The sequence below is a fragment of the Culex pipiens genome, chromosome 2, assembly GCF_016801865.2.
Source record: "Culex pipiens pallens isolate TS chromosome 2, TS_CPP_V2, whole genome shotgun sequence".
In the NCBI taxonomy this organism is placed as follows: Eukaryota; Metazoa; Arthropoda; class Insecta; order Diptera; family Culicidae; genus Culex; species Culex pipiens.
The window spans coordinates 96,991,569-97,016,320 of NC_068938.1; the positions used below are offsets into that span (position 1 = coordinate 96,991,569).

Sequence of the window (24,752 nt, forward strand, 5' to 3'; positions counted from 1 at the left end):
TGAACTTTTTTTTTTATTAAAATGGATGAATTTAGTTGAAAATTTATAAAAAATATATAATGTGATTTTCTTAAAGAAAATGTTCTAAATGTTACAAACTTAAGAATTTGTTTATATATCCTACCTCTCCTTCACCCAGGGTTACCAGGTCTGAGCAGAAATAAATCTGGCAAAACATCTGGAAAAAAATAATTTTAAATTTATGAAAACATAATAGTAGTTTATGCAACAAGTTGCAAAAAGAGGATTTTTTCAGCACGAGTCGTACAACGTACAACGAGGTTCACCGAGTTGGATAAATACGACAAGTGCTGAAAAAATCAAGTTTTGCAACGAGTTCCATACAACATTTTTTGAAATTCCGAAAACACCCATTGAGTGAAATTTTAAGTCAAATTTTCATGTATTTTGTCAATAAATCGTTTAAATCAAAAAAATGTGTTACTTTTCGAAACAAGTGCTGAAAAGTTCAACATTTCAGCACCCATTTCAGTGCATAAATATTTGTTTTCTAGAAGTGGATCTTAAAGGGCTCTAAAAGTGCCCTGAGTACACCCAAAATTCCGAGTCGAGAGAATCGTTCCCTCAAAATTTATTGAGGGCTCAGTGCCAAAATCGAGAGAATAATGCTACCAAATGACATCACCATAACAAATAGGGACGTGGCGTTACATCGTGCTGCCACCTGGTTTTTTTAAGTGCAAGAGTGTAAAAGTGCTGAGTCATCGTCTAAAAATAGACGGCGTCCTATCTCGCCCAGCAAAATGAAGTCGATAAAGTAGTCGGTTTCGATGAGAAAAAGTGGAAAACGAGGTCTAAAAATAGCGACGGTCTAATTGAAACAATAAATCTTCAACAATTGTCATACATCAACATCTGACCACTCCTTGTTCACCAAGCTGTGGTGGTCTAGGCAGTTAAGTCATTGGGTTAGTATGTCAAAGGTCTCTGGTTCGATTCCCGTAGTCGACACTTTTGTTTTTTTTTTGTTTTGACGGATGAACTTTTTTTGCAAATGAACCTCGAGAGAATAATTCTCTCGCCCATCTCGAGCTGTGTTCTCTGTGTCCGTAAAAGGTACCACTATTCTCTCGTCTCGAGGTCATTATTCTCTCGGTCTTGCGCTGCCCAGTTTTGGGTGTATCATTCTCTAAAACTTTACCCTTAATCGTTACAATCAAAGAGCTGATTGTTACAGGATTGTTCAGATGCAATCTCTAAATTTGGTCGCAGAAAATGTTGGTGTCTTCGGCAAAGTTGCTTGGTGAAGACAACAAAATCTCAAAAATATTCCTTCAAAGTTAGAATTTCAAAAACATCCTAATCCTGAACAACCCTAATTTTCAATCAATCCAAAAGTCACCGCTTCCTATTTGCAACAGCTCTTCTGACACCAAAGCTCCAGAACGTCTTCATTTTGCGGTAAATCAATTTTTAATCTGTTTACTGAAACTGACACATTTTAAATTTAGACGAGGAGAAGACACAAATATTTCTGTAATTCGTTAAGCAGGTATTAGATTATGACAAACAAACATTCAAACTCGCGCTTATTTGTGTATGACAGTTTGCCAAACTCTCAAACTTTCTGCAAATTCGTCCTTCAATAAAAAAATTTATTACCCAAAAAAGTATAGGTCATCGCATTAGTTTTAAAGTTATCGCATTTTTAGTAATTGATTTTTTCCCGTTTTCGTCATTTTCCCGTTTCTGCGCGCGGTGCGCCAAAAAACTCAGCTTTTATTTTCAAAAAATCATATCTCGAACTGCTCCATTTTGAGATATGTTATGTAAAATTGGGAATCGGATATAAATCAGACATAGTCTCTTTGGTCCAGAGACTTCCAAAATAGCATTAGAAGTTTTCATAAGACTTTCTAAAATATAAGGCTAGATTTTTGAAACTCCAAAATCTTTTTCTTCAAAATCCCAATTAATTACCTTCCCTTTTATTTGCGTTCAAGTGAGCTAACATCGGTTAAAATAATACGGGTCTAAATATTTCGGCCAATTTTAAAGATAATTGTGAAAAAATAAAACACTTTGGACTGTTTTATTCGTTGATACTAAATTGGTAAAATAATCAATATATAGAAAAGACTATATAATAAGTTTATGAAATCTACTAACTCAGCAAGAAATTTAAGAAATGGCTCAATTTGCATCAATTCAAAACTCCTCATCACCTCTTAACAATCGATCGCCGATCCAGAGAATCCCTCTTAGATTCATGTTAGGGGTGTGTCCCGATCGTAATCGGCAATCTGCGCGAGAGAGAAAAGAGCAAAAAAATACCTTCTTCACAATTGAGTGACCCGCGCACAGACCCAGCGACGAAAAGCGCGTCCTAATACAGAAGAAATGAAAGCAAAACGAGAAAATAACAAGGAGCAAAAAAACAGCACAAAAACCGAATTGATCTTCGGGCACACGCGAGTGTGTGCAGCATCGCACTTATTGTTACTCTCTTCTACTTGCGCCGCGGCGATGGAGCGCGTGAAACATGTGAAGAAGTGTGCCCGAGTGCGCGTGAAAGAGATTAGATGAAGCGTGAATCGGGCGCGTTTTTTTTTTGTTGGCTCGTGAGGTCCCAAGAAGGGTGGAGGGAGAAGAGCCCCCGAACAATAATAATGATGAAACGAAATGCTGAAAAAGTTGGAGATTTCGGACGATGTTGATTTGAATTTACGGAGAAACGTAAAATATTTTTTTTCCTTCCCTTTCGACGGTCCACACTCGCCTTAAATTCAATATCATATTATGTGGAGCTTTCAATTGGATGGAGAAATATTTTCAACATCAATCAATTTATTGTTTTCCAAGGGATGGGTCGACGGCGGTGGTTGAGGGGTCTGTGATTTGAACTTTATTTTTGTCTGTCCAATGATGGGACTCTTTCGCCATTTCTTTCTATTTCTACTCGATGAGCGCATGATGTAGATTTTAATAGAACACTTTGGTCGTCATCGTTTGAAGTTGCTCAAGTTGAGAGACGGTTGGGGTGCCAGACGTTTTGATTTTGTGGAATTCATTAGAAAAACTTAGTTTGGACTTGTTTCAATCGATTTAGATGAATTTTAATAAGGCAAATATTTCAGGATTTTTACCAAGACACGTTTTTCAGTGATTTGTTGTTTGCTCGAAATCATGAAGAGATAGCAATTTGGTATCAAAAAGACTTTTATTTAAAATTGGACGCCCAATTTGATGGCGTACTAAAAATTCCGAAAAAAACATTTTTTTTTCATCAAAAAAGTTATTTTTTTTTAAATTTACTGCCATTTTCCGTAGCTCAACTGTAAAAATCGTGAGACATGTCATTTTATTAGAAATTTAATGATAATTTTTCATTTAAAACAAAAAACCCGATTTAATCCCACCTGGGGTGAGATAGAGCCTTTCTTACTAAAGAATATAACAATGGTAGAACTTTTTTCAATTCATAACATCGACTTTGTTTATTTATAACGTCAGCACAAAAGAAAGTCTTATGATGGAAGCAATGTATTATAAATGATATGATTTTCAAAAGAAATGAAAAACGCAATTTTTACAAAAAGAATATTTTCAATCCTACAATATGTTTGTACGTTTGTAATCAAACAAGTGTTTATGACAAACGCGATCATAGCAAGCTTCCCATGCGCCAGTGACAACGCACACCGCGGTTTTGGTTTTTTAGCTTCGGTACCGCACCACTACACACTCAATCGCGAGAACCTTAGGTAGAAAGCCATTGGCGTCACCAGCATTGAAAACTTTGAAAATGATATAAACGATTAAAAGCTTAGAAAGCTCCTATTGGAATCCAATGAACCCTGTTAAATAAACTTACGAAAATTAAGTCTACATTTCGGCGATTCTAGGAGCGCACGGGAAACAAATTGATTGTAGCCGGATGAATGCCCTATGTCACAAAAGTTTTTGCATAAACATTGGACAGTAATGCAAAAACGGACAGGGCAAAAGAAACCGAAAAGCTACGATATCTCACATATTGAAGAAAACATCGGTAGACAAGCTACTACAAAATGAGTATAAGTCGACCCAAAATATATGCGCCAGCATTCACGCGCCAGTATTCGAAGCTCAACTTGACAACTTGTCGACTTGGCGACGAAGCGTCAAAAATCGATGCAGTGTGATTTTTTGACGATTTTTCCGATTAAAATTCATGCTGAATCGACATATTTACGAAGATGGAAATGACGTCCTGGCTTAAAGTAAAACCTATACCTTTCTTTAGTAAGAAAGGCAAAAAGTAAATCGTTCTTAAAATTGATCGGGATTGCCGATCGATGTCGAATTTGTTTCAGATGCTCACTCATGGTCTGTACTATGAATGTAGCAAGAAATTTCGAATAAAATCAGAAATGAAAAATGTTGGCGAAGGTTACCAGGTGGGCTTTTACCTTTTTTTAGGGATTTTTTTTCTTATGGTAGGTCAATCAAACGGCTCTAACTCCAGAACTATATTATGAATCTGGATGAAAATTTGGGAGGTTGTAGGGCTCGAAAAATGCAATTTTTGAGATAAATAAAAAATATGAAAATGACAAAATTTTACCATATTTTCATTTGAAAACTGTGTATTTTGTTGAAAAGTCTGGCCGCATCCGAAAACAGATGGATATTTCGAAATTTGCGTGGCAACTCGCCCAGGTTCAGCACACTAGCTTTCATCTGCATTTAGTAGAATCGAAATCGGATATATGGGAGCTGAGAACGGCGCGACACAAAATTTTGCAAAATTTTACCACATACGAACATCACTCGACCTCCACGGAATTTATTTTCTCAAAATTCGAGGGTTGGAGATAGATGAGTTCTGTCAAGGTGAATCGATAGAGCGTCGAAAATCGATGCAGTGTGATTTTTTGACGATTTTTCCGATTAAAATTCATGCTGAATCGACATATTTACGAAGATGGAAATGACGTCCTGGCTTAAAGTAAAACCTATACCTTTCTTTAGTAAGAAAGGCAAAAAGTAAATCGTTCTAAAAATTGATCGGGATTGCCGATCGATGTCGAATTTGTTTCAGATGCTCACTCATGGTCTGTACTATGAATGTAGCAAGAAATTTCGAATAAAATCAGAAATGAAAAATGTTGGCGAAGGTCACCAGGTGGGCTTTTACCTTTTTTTAGGGATTTTTTTTCTTATGGTAGGTCAATCAAACGGCTCTAACTCCAGAACTATATTATGAATCTGGATGAAAATTTGGGAGGTTGTAGGGCTCGAAAAATGCAATTTTTGAGATAAATAAAAAATATGAAAATGACAAAATTTTACCATATTTTCATTTGAAAACTGTGTATTTTGTTGAAAAGTCTGGCCGCATCCGAAAACAGATGGATATTTCGAAATTTGCGTGGCAACTCGCCCAGGTTCAGCACACTAGCTTTCATCTGCATTTAGTAGAATCGAAATCGGATATATGGGAGCTGAGAACGGCGCGACACAAAATTTTGCAAAATTTTACCACATACGAACATCACTCGACCTCCACGGAATTTATTTTCTCAAAATTCGAGGGTTGGAGATAGACGAGTTCTGTCAAGGTGAATCGATAGAGCGTCGAAAATCGATGCAGTGTGATTTTTTGACGATTTTTCCGATTAAAATTCATGCTGAATCGACATATTTACGAAGATGGAAATGACGTCCTGGCTTAAAGTAAAACCTATACCTTTCTTTAGTAAGAAAGGCAAAAAGTAAATCGTTCTAAAAATTGATCGGGATTGCCGATCGATGTCGAATTTGTTTCAGATGCTCACTCATGGTCTGTACTATGAATGTAGCAAGAAATTTCGAATAAAATCAGAAATGAAAAATGTTGGCGAAGGTCACCAGGTGGGCTTTTACCTTTTTTTAGGGATTTTTTTTCTTATGGTAGGTCAATCAAACGGCTCTAACTCCAGAACTATATTATGAATCTGGATGAAAATTTGGGAGGTTGTAGGGCTCGAAAAATGCAATTTTTGAGATAAATAAAAAATATGAAAATGACAAAATTTTACCATATTTTCATTTGAAAACTGTGTATTTTGTTGAAAAGTCTGGCCGCATCCGAAAACAGATGGATATTTCGAAATTTGCGTGGCAACTCGCCCAGGTTCAGCACACTAGCTTTCATCTGCATTTAGTAGAATCGAAATCGGATATATGGGAGCTGAGAACGGCGCGACACAAAATTTTGCAAAATTTTACCACATACGAACATCACTCGACCTCCACGGAATTTATTTTCTCAAAATTCGAGGGTTGGAGATAGACGAGTTCTGTCAAGGTGAATCGATAGAGCGTCGAAAATCGATGCAGTGTGATTTTTTGACGATTTTTCCGATTAAAATTCTTGCTGAATCGACATATTTACGAAGATGGAAATGACGTCCTGGCTTAAAGTAAAACCTATACCTTTCTTTAGTAAGAAAGGCAAAAAAACATTTTAAAATTGTGTTATCGTTTTTTCTGTAACTTTTCAGGGTTACTTTTTAAAGTGTAACCATATTCTACAAAGTTGTAGAGAAGACAATTACAACAAATTGATATATACATAAGGGGTTTGATAAAGTTTATTAAAAAGGTGACAAATTTGACCATTTTTGACCAGTTTTTCGAAGTTTTCACTTCTAAAACTTAATTGTGTGCTTTTGGATGTATTTTTTTTAAAGCTCAGTAAATTTTGCATAAGAATGAGCCTTTGGTAAAATGCCAACTTTTCAGAAATTTCTAGGTTGTGCAAAAAATCTTTTTTTCAAAAAATCGAGAAATTGGTCGCAAAACTTTTTCAACTTTATTTGTAATCAAAAAGTACTTTAGTGAAATTTTGATTAAGTGCATCGTTTTCAAGTTAAAGCCATTATTAGGTAACTTTTTTGAAAAAAGTCGCAGTTTTTATTTTTTTTTTCAAATTATTGCACATGTTTGCCCACCTTTGAAAAAAAAAATTTTTTTTTTGAAAAGCTGAGAAAATTCTCTATATTTTGCTTTCTTGAACTTTGTTGATACGACCCCTAGTTGCTGAGATATTGCCATGCAAAGGTTTAAAAACAGGAAAATTCCAGAGTTTTTTTAAAAAGGTCTTTCATATGTTTATTGAACCTATTTAAAAAAAAACTCTAGAATTGATGTTTTCTAAGTCTCACCCCAAAAAAAAAATAACGTTCTAACGTCGATATCTCAGCAACTAAAGGTCAAATTTACAATGTTAAAACATGAAACATTCGTGAAATTTTCCGATCTTTTCGAAAACATATTTTCAAATTTTTAAATCAAGACTAACGTTTCAAAAGGGTTGAGCATTCAACATTACGCACACGATTAAGTTTTAAAGGTGAAAACTTCGAAAAACTGGTCAAAAATGATCAAAATTCAAAAGTTTAGACTTTATTTTTTTACTTAACAAATGTTTTACAAATTATCTTTAAGTCATATATATATATAGTGACTAATAATCTGATTAGGTACAGGAGATTTTAGAGCCATACATTTGGAAACCGGTGTACTAATTGTATTGTTTTATTCCTATTTTAACCGGAATCAATCAAGAAAATTACAAAAATAAGCAAAAATAGCTTAAACAGCTGTCTTAATTCAATAAATTTGTAATTAAACATAATAGATTTTTTTAAATTTGAAATCATGAAACTATATAATATTCAGTCTATTCAAAATATATAAAACAAGCCTTACCCGACAAACTTCGTCTTGTATTTTTTTCGTTTGTTGACGTTTTTAGCTCTTTTGCTTATTCAGCCTCCTGTGATCAAAATTTGAGTTTACGTAAATTTTCCCATACAATCTGCAGATGCTCCGGAATCGGTTCCAGAGTGGCCAAAGTTGTAACTTTTTGGCGTAAGAACCTTCCTTGGACTTATACGAACCCAACGCAACAAAGAGCACCTCGATCCGACGCTCCGTATTGAACTGATTCGCGTTCGAACAAAACCGTCGAAATTTTATATATATATATAGATTAAATTGAAAATATTTAAGCCCTACGGATCTGTAAACTGAAGTTTTAAAAATTGATATTTTTTTCAATTTCGGTAATTCCCGGGACAAAATATAAAAAAATCCGGTTTTCGGGAATTCCCGGTTTTGGAAAAATCCAGGAAATTTGGTCCTGGAAATTCCCGGAATAGACGCACTATTTAGCATTGTTAAATGCTCAAATTTGTATCCGGGTATCCGGTATGACAACATAACAAATTGTGCAAAGGAAAAAAAATCGGTCGTCTTGGTTCTGCCAGTTATGATTTTGTGGTCATTTCAAAGAAAGCTAGGAAACTGTTAAATTTGTTTCGTAAACTATTTATTGCAGATCAAATATTTGTCAAGTATGTATGTTAGATTCTTTTAAGACATATTCATAAGAAATTTGATAGATAAGAACATAAATCCATAGATTTTCAGTGTCAAGAAAATTTCTTAAAAATGAAATAAAATCTTAAAATACAAACAGCCTTCAACAAAGTATTTCGATGCAAGCCGCAGAATATTGGGAAAGAGCCCTTCTTTTGTGGTGCCGAATATCAGACTTGCCGAATTTATCATTTTAATGTTCTCTGAAAAAACACAACGTGATTTCAGTGAAAATAAAAAAAAATATTTTTTTTTTCACTCTGAGCGGTTAAGAGTTGAGGTTTAAACAGTTCTTTGAGATTTGTTTTGGGTTATTTTAACACTGGAATGCCCAACGCATGTTCAACTTACACGGACACCCAAGCCTCCCAAAACCCAAAAAAGGTCGAACGGTAACTTCAACTCGCTGGTTCTCGGGCATTACTCAACCAATCGAGACGATTCTTGGTTCCAGTGATATGTAAGAATGTCTAGATGATCCTAACATTTTGCAGAACTTGATTTGAACAAATCTGTAATTTCTGCGACCAAAAACATCGTTCCACCTTTTTTAAAACAACTGTCTCCGCGGAATTTTCGGCGATTTTTTTTTACTCGCGAAAAAAAAAAAGTTGGAACGATGTTTTTGATCGCAAAAATTACAGATTTGGTCAATTTAAGTTCTGCAAAGTTCTACAATCATCTAGACATCCTAACAAATCACTGGAAAGTAGAATCATCTTGATTGGTTGAGTTATGCCCGAGAACCATTGAGTTGAATTTACTGTTCCAACTTTCAACTTGGGCGTTGGAATGTTAAAGAATGCAAAAGTTATGATTAATTTTGTAACTAGACTTGTTGTGGGTGATTGAATTTTAAAATAAGAGAAATCAATTCTGGAGTTTTTTTTAAGTTAAATGAGTAAAAACCATATTTTTTTAGCTTTTTGGTTGTTTTTGAATATCTTTTAGACAAGGCGGTTTCACAAACACTCAAAAATTAAAAATTTGAAATTTGGTTTATTTGACTTTAAAAAAAACTAGAGATATTTGAAGCATTAATAAAAACATGTAAAATTCTAAAAATAATCAAAAAATCTGTGCAGAAAGTTTTGTAGAGAGTATGCTCTTCAATTCAAACAATACCAAATCATTGTTCAAACTGGCATCCCTGTCACAAAAGCTCCTAACCGAAACGGTCCCACCACCTCACAGAAGAAAGAGAGCATGAAAACATGTTATTGCGTTCGGAATTGGGAATCGGTTATGCTCGGCACGGCGGCGGCGGGCCACAGGACCAAACAGTGGCCCCAGCTTCGCAGAGGTCTCTCACTTCTCTTCTTGGTCTCCCTCTTCCCTGGCCCCGCTAAAGATATATTATTTGGCGTCTCCACGCTTCTCCATAGCCGCGGAGCCTTCGATTAGTGAATGATTTAGATGTTTTTTGGCTGACTTTTTGATCTAATGATTTGATAAAAGAGTGGCGCACGGTGGTTGATCTGGTTTCGGGAGCAATCCACCACCGAGCGCGCGAGAGCCGGAGTCGAGCAGATGAAGGTCGCTGTCGACTTCTTGAACTTGAAAACAGACCGTACGACTAAAGCCGGGTTCGTGGCCGCTCGGAACGGCTTGTGGGTCAAGTTACTTGGTGTTGTTGTTTTGTTTTGTGTGTGTCTCGTTGAATGAATAGATTTGTATTATTTTGTTCAATTTAAGTGGTACACGATAGGAGCGCACGCGGTGAAGGGTTTTACATTTGACTGGAATTGACCCAACGTGCGGACAATAATAAGAGGTCCTGCTGGGGGCTTTGGATTGTTTCGGCTAAGTCTGAACGAAATCGGTGTAATTGAAGGTTGATCAAGGTTTCCACAAGGTTGTTTTATAGTTGTTTTGTCGAATTGAGTTGTATAAAGATTGCGAAGGGCCTCACATGAAATTTGAGACGACGAAAAGCGACACAAAAGGTTACGAATACGTTTTATTTTAGGAGTCAAGTGTCAATCGAATGTCAGAAAGTAGGCTTTTAGCAACTTGAAATACTTTTTGTATTGGACAAATCTGGAGACTTTTTAGAAATAGATGGTTTTGAAATAATAGTAATGAATTCATTTTGATTTAAATAGATTTTGAATTCTAAGACTTCGATTATTTTTTGCATTTTATTAGGCTGGTACAAATTTTATTTAATTATTTTCCTCCCCTTCCCCTCCCCCCCCTCCCCTTCAAAGTTGGCTTGAAAAATCAGAGGAATGGAAATGGAAATTTATGTGCAATCAGCTGGAATCAATTTAAAATGCATTTCCCTTCGTTTAGTATCTTTTTTAGCATGTTTGGGTTGATTTAAAAATCACCTGAATTTTTGATAATTTTCGATGTTCACTATCGCAAAAAGTTTTTTTTTTCGTAAAAACTTTCGTTTTCGTCAAAACTTACAATTTTTGAAAAATAATTCTTGCAAAACAACTGAACTAGTGTAAAATGCATTTTAAAACACTTTTTGCATTGAAATGTTGAGACTATGCATTAGAGTGTAACAAAAATGACTTTTTGGCGGGCAGTCAGGGGTTTGTTCCGGTGGGCATACTGAGCCCAAATCCCAATTATGAGCTTGATTGGACGTAACAGGAGCTGGCGCTCCGCCCTTCAATTTTAAATGGGATTAAACCCGTAAAAAACATTTTTTCAAAAATGTCAATTTTTGAGGCATTTTGGCTACCAATGCGTTTATCAAAAACGTCACTGGCGTGTAGGTCAGATCCTTGGTTTATATAACATTGAAGTTTGGAGCATCCTGGAGCTCGGTACAGACCTTCAAAATTTGGCATTTTTTCGAAAAATCGAGTTACGGAAAATCGGAGAATTTTTAAAACTTGTTTAGTGTTTTTTTTCGATAGAAAAACGCCATTAAATCGGGCGTCTAATTTTACATAAAAGTCCCTTTGACACCAAATTTCTATCTCATCACCGTTTCAGGCCGCAAATTATTGAAAAACACCTCTTTTTTCACATGTTCAAAAATGAAAGGGGTACCGCCCCTCCGTCACGAGGTATCAAAAAATGAACCTTGGATTCGTGATCGGGGCAAAAGTTACCCCTTAGGACAAAGTTTCACGCAAATCGAAGAGGGGTCGGGCCAACTTTTCCCGAATTCGTGTGAGTTGGTAGAGAATTACCCAGCTGCTCTTTTAAAATAACAAAAAAAATCTAAATTTGTTTAACAAAGATTTCAATTGAATTGCCACAAAGTCCTCATAAAGTGAAAAATAATTTTCGTTTTATAAATTTCTATTTTCATTTTATTATTCCAAACCACTCGGGTCTCACCACGTGCATTCATCGAGCATACATTTCGGCGCATTTCTCGCCATTGAAATATTTCACTACCCTGCTCGTTCTTCATGCAATCCTTTCCTCGACGCGCTCCACGCGCACCGTTAGCGTTGAATGGCTAACGTCATGATTCGAATTCCCGGACGCTTCGAAACCCGGACACCTCATCTTGTTTTATCAATTATTTGGATATAAGTTCGCATTATGAATGTCAAAACTGTGTTATTTGATGAATTCTAACATCAACTTTCATTTAATGTTTGTTTGAACGCTGTAGTTAATGTCAAAACAATTAAATAAAATAAAATTATGAGATTACCAAAAATGCGAAACATTTCACGTGAAATATTTCATAGGCGTCAGAAGCACCGGGAAGGCAAAGCAGAAATTTACGTTTTTGATTTCCTTAAATTCTAGCAAATTGTTATATAAAATATCGATTGTTTTGATGTTAACAGCTTATTTGAGACCTAAAGAATGCCATTCACTAACATTTCAGTCCAAATTTGTGCGATTCATTAGCAAAAACGAGTGTCCGGAATTCGAAGCAAAAGTGTCCGGATTTCGAATCAGTGTCCGGGATTCGAAGCACAACAAGTCATTTTAATTTTCAAATTCTGATGAAAAATTGTTAGAAAAGACATATTTTGCATGCATTCTCTTAAAACTGACTGTTCATACTACATCCTGATGATATTTCTTCATTTCCAACTTATCACATGATTTATTGTCAGCTATAACGAAAATGATATGCTACTAAGTGTCCGGATTTCGAATCATGACGTTAGTTTGAAGAATTCATTAGCTGGCAAAACTTTTCCCTTATAAACTGCTCAAAACTACCCCCATTATTACTCTACGCTGCTAGTTTGGCTTCTCTGGCTGCAAGCCATTTTGCTCGCTGATACCCTGGACAAAGTTCGCACACTAATTATTACACGTTTCTTCATTTATTACCACCGGAAGCACTTCTTTGGTCGAGTTTAGCAGTGCTGCCGATTGAGGTGGTGGTGGTGAATAAATTTGAAAAATTCCATGCGAAACTTTTACCAGAAGTAATAAAGAAGTTTCTCTTTCTCCCCTTTCTTCCCGCAGACAACTACGGTCTCATCCAGCGGTACGCTTCCGGCTACGACTGCAACAGTGAAAAGTGCCAGTACGAGAACCTGCACGAGCACTTCCACTGCTACGACACGTTCTGTCGGGGCAAGGTCCTGTACAAGAAGTACGAAATCATTCGGCACCTCAAGTGGCACAAGAAGCGCAAGGAGTCGCTCAAGTATGGCTTCTATCGGTTTTCCTCGTCGGACGACTGCAGCATCCAGTACGGGCACTGTCAGCACAACCACAAGCACACCCACTACCACTGCGTGCACGACAACTGCGACAAGGTGTATATTAGTACGAGCGACGTGCAGATGCACGCCAACTACCACCGGAAGCACGAGGCCATCGTGAAGAATGGGTAAGAGCGTTGGTCATTCACTAGTGTAAGGGGATTTTGGAAGTTAATTTGAGTTGTGCCTTTTATTCGTAGATTTCAACGGTTTAGGGCCACCGAAGAGTGCAACACGGACCATTGTGTGTTCAAGGGGCAAAAAACGACGCACTTTCACTGCAGGAGGGAGAACTGCAAGTACACCTTCAAGAACAAGGCTGATATGGGTAAGTTGGGATTAATTTAAACATTTATTTTGAAAGGCTATGCAAATATTCCACAAAATATCAACAATACTAAAAACTAAATGGGTTATTGCCTACCGTAAGTTTAAGGTTTTTATTTGAAAATTATTTGATTTTTGAACTTTTTTTTACATTTTGAAAATCATCCCAGATTCCTAGAATGTCTTTACTTTCCGACCTAAAAAATACATAATAAATTCTGAGAAGATAATATTTCACGACAAGGTTCAAGGTTTAGTTTGGCGTCTGTGTCATTGTCGAAAAATATTATTTTTTGATACAATTGCTGAAAAGTTGGACTTATTGGACTTATTTGAAGATTTATTTCAAAAACAAACAGAAAAAAAAATCAAGAAATATTAAACTTGTATTGTTATACTTACAATTTTGGTAGATTGTTTTAAAATGTTTCATCGGTAAGGTTTCTCATGTCATGTTGGTGAAAAGTTTGGTGAAGATTGACATTTTTTCGCCAAACGTCAGCCTGACATGTACCTTGCATGTACCATCAAATTATTGCGATGATATGTTTCCAGAAAATCCACCAAAATTGTAAGTTTAATAATACAACTCAAATCTCTTTGAACCAGGCAATCACACAAAATGTAAAATGTTATTTTGGTAAATGACAATTGATTGAATGGCAACTGTAAAAGAATGCATGCAACATTTTTTTATCAGATTTTTGTTGAAATGATTTCTTTTCGCGGTGGATTTTCTTGAAATAATTCGAACTGTGTTCCACCAAAGCATTTACCACATTGATCACACAAAAAACTGTGGTAAAAAAGTAACGCCAACGAATTATTTCAAGAAAGTTCACCGCGATTAACCAAAATCAAATTAACAATGCAACTCCAGGCACAGATAAAGGCTGATTCAAATCTGGACACTTGTTTCAACTTATATATCGCTTAAATTTGGACTAGAATTTTAGTAAAATGCACTCTTTTTGTCTCTATCAATTTGTTGGGATTAAAAGAATTCAGAGCCATAAATTTCTATAATGCATTCCCGTTGCATAGGGCGCCCAGGAAAAGTTTCAGTGAAACGTTTCACAATTGAAGCATACTCTTTAACAGTGGACTCTCTGGCTGTCGATCTTCTCGATATCAATATTGATCCAACTGTCAATAAATTTTTCAGTCCCTTCAAATAGATTGCTTTGATTTTTCATTCTATAATTTGATAACCCCCGCTCTCGACGGTCCCTTCAATATCGACAACGAGAGAGTCCACTGTATTTATTTATTTTACTGTTCTTGATTTGACTACTGTAGTAACTTAGGAGGTTGTAGTCAATGCCAAAAATTATAAGATAAATAAAATAAAAAATATGCTTAAATTAAATAAACAAAATTTTAATTAAAAATGAAAGTTGGTATAAAAATTCATAAAAAACAATTGATCATTTACATGTAAAATTATGTCGAAATAATTGATAGAAAATAAAAATAAAAATTATATATTCAGAGTGATTCGATATTATCCGAAATATATAAAATATAAATATCTAAAATCTAAAAACTAATATTTTGATTTTTTTTTTTAAATCTGAATAGACAAATCGCAAAAAGTTTTTTATTGCATTTTTTTTACTTTAAACCAGGAATTTGAAAACAAATTAATAGAAAACAATACTGGCGTTTGCAACAGTTTTTTTTTCATAAAAATGTCGGTTAGAGCCGAGGGCCATAAAGTTCAAAAAATATTTGCAACGGCCTAAATTACATTAACTATCTACAACCCAACCCCGTTTCCAGGCGGACTTCGATCCTAACAAATCCATTTTTCAACCATTTTGTGATCTTTGAAAAGCATTAGAATAAAGAACTTTTAAAAATTCAGAAAATATTGAAAAATTGGCTTGTGTTATGTGATTTTGCTAATGTTTAAGAGCAATTCCAGCCCAAAACAGGAATTTTTTAGGTACTTTTTTCTCGACCCTCTCCGATTTCAATGAAACTTTGTGGACATGTTATCCTAGGCATATATAAGCCATTTTTGTGTACATGGAGCCAGTTACACTCGATAATGACATTTGAGAAGGGTTTAAGTGTTTTAAATATTTTTGTATTTCGTAATTTAAATATTGCTGTATCTCGAAGCCGTTGCATCGTATCAAAAAGTGGTCAAAGACAAACTTGTAGGAAATTTGACGGGCTTTCCAAAAAAAAAATACACTGAATGAAAAAAACACTCCACTTTTATGAGATTTTTTGATTTTTAAGTTTATGAAAAATGCAGGATGGAGCAACTCACCTAAAAAAATACAAAAATCATTTACTGAAACTGTTTTTTTGAAAAATGCTCTAATCGTCAAAATTTTCAAAAGCCGAATACGGGAATCGATTCTCCAGACAATTTTACATTAAAGTCTCCATATTGACCATTGTCCTAAGTCCAATCCTTGTGAAGTTACAGCGGTTTTAAAAATAAAAATTCATCCAATTGAAATGTGGTTAAAGACAAACTTATTGGAAATTGGACGAGCTTTCCGGTAAAATATTTTCGAGACTGAAAAATCAAGTCTGTCACATAGAAATTGCCAAAAACCATCAAAAATCCATTTTTTTCAAAAAAAAATATATTTTAAAGCCGCTGTACCTTCACAAGGATTGGACAATGGTCAATATGGAGACTTTTATGTAAAATTGTCTGGAGAATCGATTCCCGTATTTGGCTTTTCAAAATTTTGACGTTTAGAGCACTTTTCACAAAAACAGTTTCAGTAAATGATTTTTGGTTTTTTTAGGTAGGTTGCTCCATCCTGCATTTTTCGTGAGTCTTTTTGTAACATCTTAGGCTATTTTCACAAAAATTTTGAACGAAAAAAAATCGTGGGCTCACCTTCAAATTTGACTTTTAAACTTAAAAATCAAAAAATCTCATGAAAGTGGCGTGTTTTTTTTTCTTTCAGTGTATTTTTTTCGGAAAGCCCGTCAAATTTCCTACAAGTTTGTCTTTGACCACTTTTTGATACGATGGAACGGCTTCGAGATACAGCAATATTTAAATTACGAAATACAAAAATATTTAAAACACTTACGCCCTTCTCAAATGTCATTATCGAGTGTAACTGGCTCCATGTACACAAAAATGGCTTATATATGCCTAGGATAACATGTCTACAAAGTTTCATTGACAACCGATGTACAACCGATTCCCTATTTGACATGGAATTGCTCTTAAACAAATATTTTTTCAGGAGTCAACTTTATTATGCAATTTTTTCAAAAATCCTTTTTTATGCATAAATAAGTATGCACTAATTTTTGTTTAGTCTCAGGCTATGCATTTTTTTACAAATTAGTTAATGAAAATATGGGAATTATTGCCTAGCGAATAAATTTTAGGGAGAGAGAGATAGTAAAAAAATGAATTTACATTTTGTTGGTGTGTTGTGTTGTTTTTTTATTATAGTTAGGGTGACTTTAACCTATGTATGAACATTCGTTACCAAATTTTAAATTAATTCCGAATGAAAATTCAAAGAGAAAAAAATACCGTAAAACGGGGTGAATTTGATAGCCGGGGTGAATTTGATAGGTTTGCGATTTGTCCGCAAAATGAAGAGTACAATTAAAATACGCACGGAATGGTTTAGAATAAAACTGACCATCGTAGAGAAGTATTCAAAGTACCTCAAAAAGAACTTTTCATAAAACTTAGAATAGTTTAAGAAGTTAGTTAACTATAGTTAAGAAAATGTTGATGAAAGTCATTTTTTTTAAACTTCTCAAAGTGTCATGATCTTCTCAATGAACATGATTTTGAATCGGAAAACGGAATGCATTCTCTAATTCTTTGGACAATTTTCCACTACGAGATGGTTAAAAAAGTTTGTAAATAAAAAATAATATGTGTTTATGAAACACAATTTAAAAAAAAAATCCTAACTTATAGGCAATTTCAGTTGAACCAATTTCAAATGTCAAATGTGAAAACTTGTGATTCGTGCTTCGAATTCAGTATAAAATGCAATATAAATCGATAATTTTATAAACAAAACTAGTTTAACAAATTTCAGGCAAAATTCCGACTTTTTATCACTCTTACCTAAAATTTATATGTATTTTGTTTAAAAGCTTATAAACTTAGTTAAATAATTAGAAACATTGATTTTTTTTTTTCTTAAAAACTATATCAGCTACTTTAGTGATGGTACATTTAACGTACAAATAAAGTTTGAATATCTTATATATGATTTTAACAAGAAAATCTTTGACAATCAAAGTCACCCCGAAATGAAAACTAAGAATTTTTAACGTAATTTTTCTTAACACTCTTAACATCTTGAGAAAAACCTTACCTGTTGGAAAATATTCTAATAGAAAATTGATATCCTATCAAAGTCACCCCGGTTTACGGTACTTAATTTTTAGTCAAAATGATCCATTGACTTTGTTGAACAATATAAGTCTAATAATTTTGCGGCTGAAAATTTAAAGATTTTTTTAAATAATTTTAAACAAATGTTGTCAATAATCTTGGCAATGGTTTTTCTTTCCCTGCAAACCATTTTTTCTAAATTCAAGATGATTTTAAAAAAATGTTGCAAGAGGTGTGACAATTTTTTTTTGTTTATTTTCCTACTAATGATTGTTTGTGAAATTCTACAAAATTCAAGATAGTCTGTAAAATTTAATTTCTCGGGATTTTAAAACCTGGGAAACTCAGAAATTTCTTGTAAAAAAATCCTTGAATTTCTAAATTAAAAAAATATTTTTCCTTAAACATTAAGCATTTTAATTTAATTTTTTCAAACGTGGATTGGCAAAAAATTTAACCAAATTCAATTTCCCCCTCTTCCAGAAAAGCACAAAACGTACCACCTCAAGGACGAGATGCTGCTGCGCGATGGCTACAAAAAGTTCCTCAAGTCGGAGGACTGCACGTACAAAAACTGTCGCTTTTCGCGCGTGTGCAACCACATCCACTGCATGCACGAGAACTGCCACTACGTGCTGCACTCGAGCGGCCAGTTGCTGAGCCACAAGCGCAAACACGAACGCATGGACACCGAGGTCGACTACCGGAAGTACCAGATGGCGCGGAGTTTGCTGTCGAAGTTTGGTGGTTCGTTTCCGGGGCCCGGGAGGAACGAGGAGGGGGGTTCTCCCCCGATGGGCGCAAGGGAAGATGAGGAGGTGTCTCCGTCGCTGGTGGATCCGGTTGTGTCGAGGAATCCGGTGCTCGAGCTGTTGGCCATCATGTCGGAGCTGACGTTCCGGGCGTTGCCCCTGCAGATGATGCTGCACATGAGGATGCAAATGCTGCAAAGTATGAGCTATGAGCAGGTTCTGGCGCCGGAGAATGTGGACGGGTTGAGGAAGCTTGCGCAGGCCGAGCTTGGGGAGGAATACCTCAAGCAGTTGTACAAATTCAACGAAGAAACGTGCCATTTGGGTGAACATGCCACGATAGATGCTACCGCTGCGACGTCCACAGCAGCTGCTGGTCAAACTAGTCCGCTGTCCAGCTTGCCGCGGGGGTTTGCCGATCAACCTCCTCTGAAACGAAGGCTGCTGGAAGAACCTCCCGCTTCGATGAGTCAGGAAGCTCCGTTCTTCAACGTCTCCACCTTAAGCAAGTCTAAACTCCTATCGAATCCTTCGGTGGACTATCGATTGCTCAAGAAAGATGATTCCGGCTTGGGAGAATCGTCATCGGAAGCAAGTTCGTCTCAAATGGATCGACAGAAGAACATGCTGGAAAGCTCCAACTTTCTGCAGTTCACCTCAAGCAAGACGCTGTTCAACCGCAAGCGAGGTCGTCCACGAAAGAATCACGTCATGGAGGTTTACAACAATGTAAGTAAAAGAAGTCTTCTACCGTTCATAACCTCACTCATCTGTAAATATCTGTTTGATCTAACCCCGATTTTTCCTTTCTCCAGGAGAGAAGACCTATCCTTTCTCTTTACTAACATTTCCAAAAAAAGAACCACTCAAACTCTGTGCCTACATGACCTTTCCGAACACATCGACCACCATCACAAGATCTGTCTCTCGGATCCCGGAATCTTACCAGCATCCCACTCCCCCCGAAACAGGTCCAGGACTCCCCGCAAGCAATCTTCACCAGCTTCAAGCTGGAGAAGGCGGATTCGAAGCCTGCAGCGGATATGAGCAAGGAATCGCCGGCGATGGTTCCCGAGGTCGAGTTGCGGTTCCGGAAAGATTTTCCCACGTTGAAGACGCATGAAGACAGAAGGAGTCCTCCGAAAGGGTTCTACCCAATGGAATCGGCACCGCCAATGTCTTCCCTCTTTGGCTCGCCGGATTTTGGAGGCTTTTCCCAAATTCTGGAGAAGCACATGCGCGAGATTAAGGTTGAGCCGAGCGCTACCGTGACCCACGAAATGGATCTATCAAACAGGGAGAAGGTGAGCTTAACATCTTGTAAAATTTCCGACCAGTTTCTAACAAATTCCCCTTTCATTTCAGCCCCGCAATCACCTTAAGTGCGTGGTTTGCAACAACCTGTTCGAGACGTTTGCGGACATCAAGGAGCACGAGTGTCAAGCGAAAGAACCGGAAAAGCCGCTTACGTTGACGTTTCCACCCAGTTTGACGCTGCACCAGCCACCATTTCGAGGTGGAGTGTATCCTCAGGAAGTCCCGCTGGACACCAGCCGAATGATGTACCAACCGGTGCCGCTGGTTATGCCACCGTTGCCGCCGCAGCAAGTGGCGGCAGCAGCAGCGAAGGACTCGATTTCACTGGTAAAGACCACCGGGACGTTCTATCCGGACGTGAATGCGAACAAGTTGAAATATTTTTGAAAAGATGTACAATAATGAGATAGAGTGTTTGTAAATCAGGGATTTAAATAAAGAGTAGTTAGTAGAGGCTCAATTTTGTAAAATATTTGAAAGTAGTGAATTTCAACTGTGTCATACAATCCACGAAATTAGCAACAAGAATGCCATAAACTTTTGGCCATAATCAAGATTTTATATTAAACATAATTTGTATACAATTTTTACAGATATTATAAAGATATTTTTATAGATATTCTACAGATAGAAAAAGTTTTAGAATATTACTGAACAAATGTATTAAAAAAGAAAGTGAGAGTCATACAAGTACTACAAATTACACTAAGATTCATGTTGCTGTGATTTGATGCCTTCAAAAGTACAGTAATCATTTCAACATAACCTTTAAGTATATAGAAAAACTCTGTTGGCAAACAAGTTAAAGAAAATAAACGATTGTTAGAATGCATTCCGTTGTTTGAATTTGGTTTTATCCAATCGCCCTTCTGAATCATCATATCGCATTGCTGTTTTTTTTTCGGTGTTATCTTTGAAGGCTTGATACTATTTATGGAATCGCTGCCTGCGAGTCAGAGTAATGATAAAGTTAAGATAGGTATGTAGTTTATTATGTGTGCAGTTGCTGTTCCTTGTATTTTTTCCATACTATCAAAGTATCTTATCGCATTTATACATTTAATGCTTAGGTTACCAAACTAAAATTTGATGTATTATTATAAGAAACTCGTCGTGAGAGGGCATTGTAAATAGTGCAATGTGAAGAATTTTTTATTTGGCTCAAATTTTGTGGCCAAAGATGCCGTTTTGTGTCATTATTGGTTCATCCGTACATGTCTCTGTACAAATTTAAATTATCTTTTTTATACGAGATCAATTTACCAAAATTAGTATTCCTTATTTTTTACTCGCAATTTTTGAGCCATACAAAAATAAGGTCAAAGATATAGGAATGCTACCATTTTTTTTTATTTGACTGCAGTATTCAATTTAAAATTGGATTTGCAGTTGAAATGAACTTTACAGAAATAGATAAAGTGCCCCGTATTTTGGCCACTTAAAGTTCAATTTTTATTAAAAATTCGCAGTTTTTCGATTTATTCAAAATAGTGCCCATAAACGACCATTTTTGAAAAAAAATCGAAAAGTTTGGAACATTTTTAGTTTTAAATTTCAGTCTAAGAAACATTGAAAATTGGACGTAAAGGGAAAAATATTCAATACTAAGCCCTTTTGAAATGATGATGCTGGTTCCAAAATTTTCGAAATATATTTTTTGCAAAGAGATCATCAAAGGAGAATGGGCAAATTTGTATGGGAGCTGGTCCAAGGATGTACACGAACGGGACCAACTTTTTTCGAAAGATCTCGCCAAGACTTGAAAAAAAGTCTTCTGGACCAACTCTATAAACCCCGGGGTTCAAAAGTTACAAGTTGTTGATGTTTGAGCATTTTGGATAAAAATGTACAAAATATTGTATTTTTGCTATTCCTAAAATCATTCATAAAATCTCTATTTTATTATGGATTTTGCTCATCGTAACTTCATTTGACGCGTATCAGCAAAAACTATGAGATCTGATATGTCTTAGCATGATTGAAACATGATTTCTTTTGTTTTTATCCGTTTGAACCCTTTGTGCAAGAGGCATCACATAGAAACAAGTCGGAACTTCAAGGTTTTGAAACCAGATCCGACCCAGACTGCTTCAGTGAGTATGGAAGGCTTCAGTGCAATGTTGTAACAACTTATTGGGATGGTCTGAGTCATCCGAGAACTCCTTGGAGTTAAGACCGGTGAGTCTACCGCCGTAACAAGCAAGATGTCGGCGGAACATACCCGCATAACTTCAGTCAGTATGGTAGACTACTATGATGATGTGTTGGAGTGTCCTGGGTTCTCCTAGGACTCCCTGGAGTTAAGATCTGTGGGTCTACTACCGTAACAAGCAAAATGTCGACCGGATTTGACAACGGAACATACCCGCATAGCTTCAGTGAGTGTGGTAGACTCCTTTGCTAATGTGTTAGGATGTCCTGGGTCATCCAAGGACTCCCTGGAGTTATGATCTGTGGAGCTACAGCTTGTTACGGGTCGACGGTTTTGACCACGAAACATACTCGCATAGCTTCAGAGTATTGTAGACTACTTTGTTAATGGCTTGGGATATCTTGGGTCATCTATGGAGTCCCTGGAGTTATAATCTGTAGGTCTACGGCTGTTACAAGGACTCCCTGGAATGGTCCAGTACATCCCAACATAACAGCATCATGAATCTTTGCGGTCATGATGCGCTGTTAAAAATCGTCGACCTTTTTCTCGTACAGTGACCCAAATATCTTAACTCCAGGGAGTCCTAGGATGATTAAAGACATCCCAACACATTAACAAAGCAGTCTACCATACTGACTGAAGTTATGCGGGTATGTTCCGTCGACATCTTGCTTGTTACGGCGGTAGACTCACCGGTTTTAACTCCAAGGAGTTCTCGGATGACTCAGACCATCCCAATAAGTTGTTACAACATTACACTGAAGCCTTCCATACTCACTGAAGCAGTCTAGGTCAGATCCGATTTCAAAACCTTGAAGTTCCGACTTGTTTCTATGGGATGCCTCTTGCACAAACGGTTCAAACGGATAAAAACAAGAGAAATCATGTTTCAATCATGCTAAGACATATCAGAACTCATAGTTTTTGCTGATACGCGTCGAATGAAGTCAAGATGAGCAAAATCCATAATAAAATAGAGATTTTATGAATGATTTTAGAAATAGCAAAAATACGATTTTTTGTAGATTTTAACCAAAGATACTCAAACTTCAAAAACTTGTAACTTTTGAACCCCGGGGTTTGGAGAGTTGGTCCAGAAGAATTTTGTTCATGTCTCGGTGAGATCTTTCGAAAAAAAGTTGGTCCCGTTCGAGTACATCCTTGGACCAAATTCGCCCATTCTCTTTTTGCATTTTTTTTTTTTCATCTTTAAACATTGACAATTAGTTGCTGAGATTTTTGCATAATAAAATGGAGGTCTTGTGGGTGTTTTTCTTCTTTCAAAATGAAATATCTCCAATTAAAAATGTCTAATTATCAAGGACATTTTTTGGGACCACCCTAACGAAATTCGAAAATTTTTCAACTGCAGCCCAGACTCGAAAAAAATCACCTAGGGTAATCAAAACTTCTGAGAATCGAATCTTTAAAAAAATATTGTTTTCGTTTTCTTATTTTTGATTGCCGAGCTCAAGCATAATTACTTATCTACAATCACTTAGCTTAGAAATTTGAATCAATGGAAATGAATCTAAGCTTGCCGTTTCCATATCAAAGGTAAACAAACAACTGCATAGAAACGTATATCGTATTGTATTTTTTAATCCGGCTGAAACTTTTTTGGTGCCTTCGTTATGCCCAAAATAGCCATTTTTCATCATTAGTTTGTCCATATAGTTTGCCATACAAATTTGGCAGCTGTCCATACAAAAATCATACAAAAATGATATGTGAAAATTCAAAAATCAGTGTCTTTTGAAGGAATGTTTTGATCGATTTGACTTTTTCGGCTAAGTTGTAGGTTTTGATAAGAACTGAAATAAAAAATGATGGACGGTATTTTTTTTTGTGATTTTTAATTCACTTTTTGTTAGTAAAACTTCATTTGCAAAAAAAAAAACACCTTTTTTTTCATTTTCTGATATGTTTAAAGAGACAGCAAACGCCAACTATTCCGAAATTTCCAGATTGTGCAAAAAATCTTTGGATGAGTTATAAATTTTGAATCAATACTGATTTTTTCAAAAAATCGAATTATAGGTCGCAAAAAATTTCAACTTCATTTTTCGATGTAAAATATTTTAGGAAACTTTTTTGAAATAATAGCAGTAATTTCATTTTTTAAATTAGTGCCCTTGAATGCCCACCTTTGAAAAAAAAAATTAAAAGCTGAGAAAATTCTCAATATTTTGTTTTTTTTTAACTTTGTTGATACGACTTTTAGTTGCTGAGATATTACCATGTAAATATTTAAAAACAGGAAAATTGATGCTTTTTTAGTCTCACCCAAACAACCCACCTTTTTCATACGTCGATATCTCAGCAACTAATGGTCCGATTTTTAATGTTAAAATATGAAACATTCGTGAAATTTTCCGATCTTTTCGAAAACAATATTTTCAATCGTTTTAAACCAAGACTTACATTTCAAAAGGGCGTAATATTGAATTTTAACGACCTATATTTCGATTTTTTGCAAAAATCAGTATTGACTCAAAATGCATAACACAACCAAAGATTTTTGCACAATCTGGAAGTTTCTGAAAAGTTGGCATTTGATGTCTCCTAAAACATATCAGAAAATGAAAAAAAAAAAAAAAAAACAATAAAAGTAGTATTTTTTTTTTGCAAATCAAGTATTAGTGACAAAAAGTGAAAATAAAAATCGCCAAACTTTTTTTGACCGTGTGTTTCATATATCATTTTTGTATGGGCAGCTGCTTAATTTTTATGGAAAATTATACGGATAAACTAATGATGCAAAATTGCTTCTTTAGGCATACCAAAGGCACCAAAAAATACCGATTTCGTACAGAATTTTTCAAGTAACT

The 24,752-nt window shown here is 35.7% G+C and overlaps 1 protein-coding gene across 1 annotated transcript in view; it reads left to right on the plus strand.

Annotated features, from left to right (window-relative positions):
• LOC120416613 (uncharacterized) overlaps positions 1–20,598 on the plus strand; it is a 50,589-nt gene extending 29,991 nt beyond the window's left edge. Inside the window, exons 3-7 of the mRNA XM_039578412.2 lie at positions 12,778–13,147; positions 13,220–13,347; positions 18,181–19,178; positions 19,421–19,753; positions 19,815–20,598. Of these exons, the coding sequence (XP_039434346.1) occupies positions 12,778–13,147; positions 13,220–13,347; positions 18,181–19,178; positions 19,421–19,753; positions 19,815–20,153 (2,168 nt within the window). The 3' untranslated portion in view covers positions 20,154–20,598. The remainder of the gene's footprint in view (positions 1–12,777; positions 13,148–13,219; positions 13,348–18,180; positions 19,179–19,420; positions 19,754–19,814) is intronic.
• Positions 20,599–24,752: the final 4,154 nt, after the last annotated feature.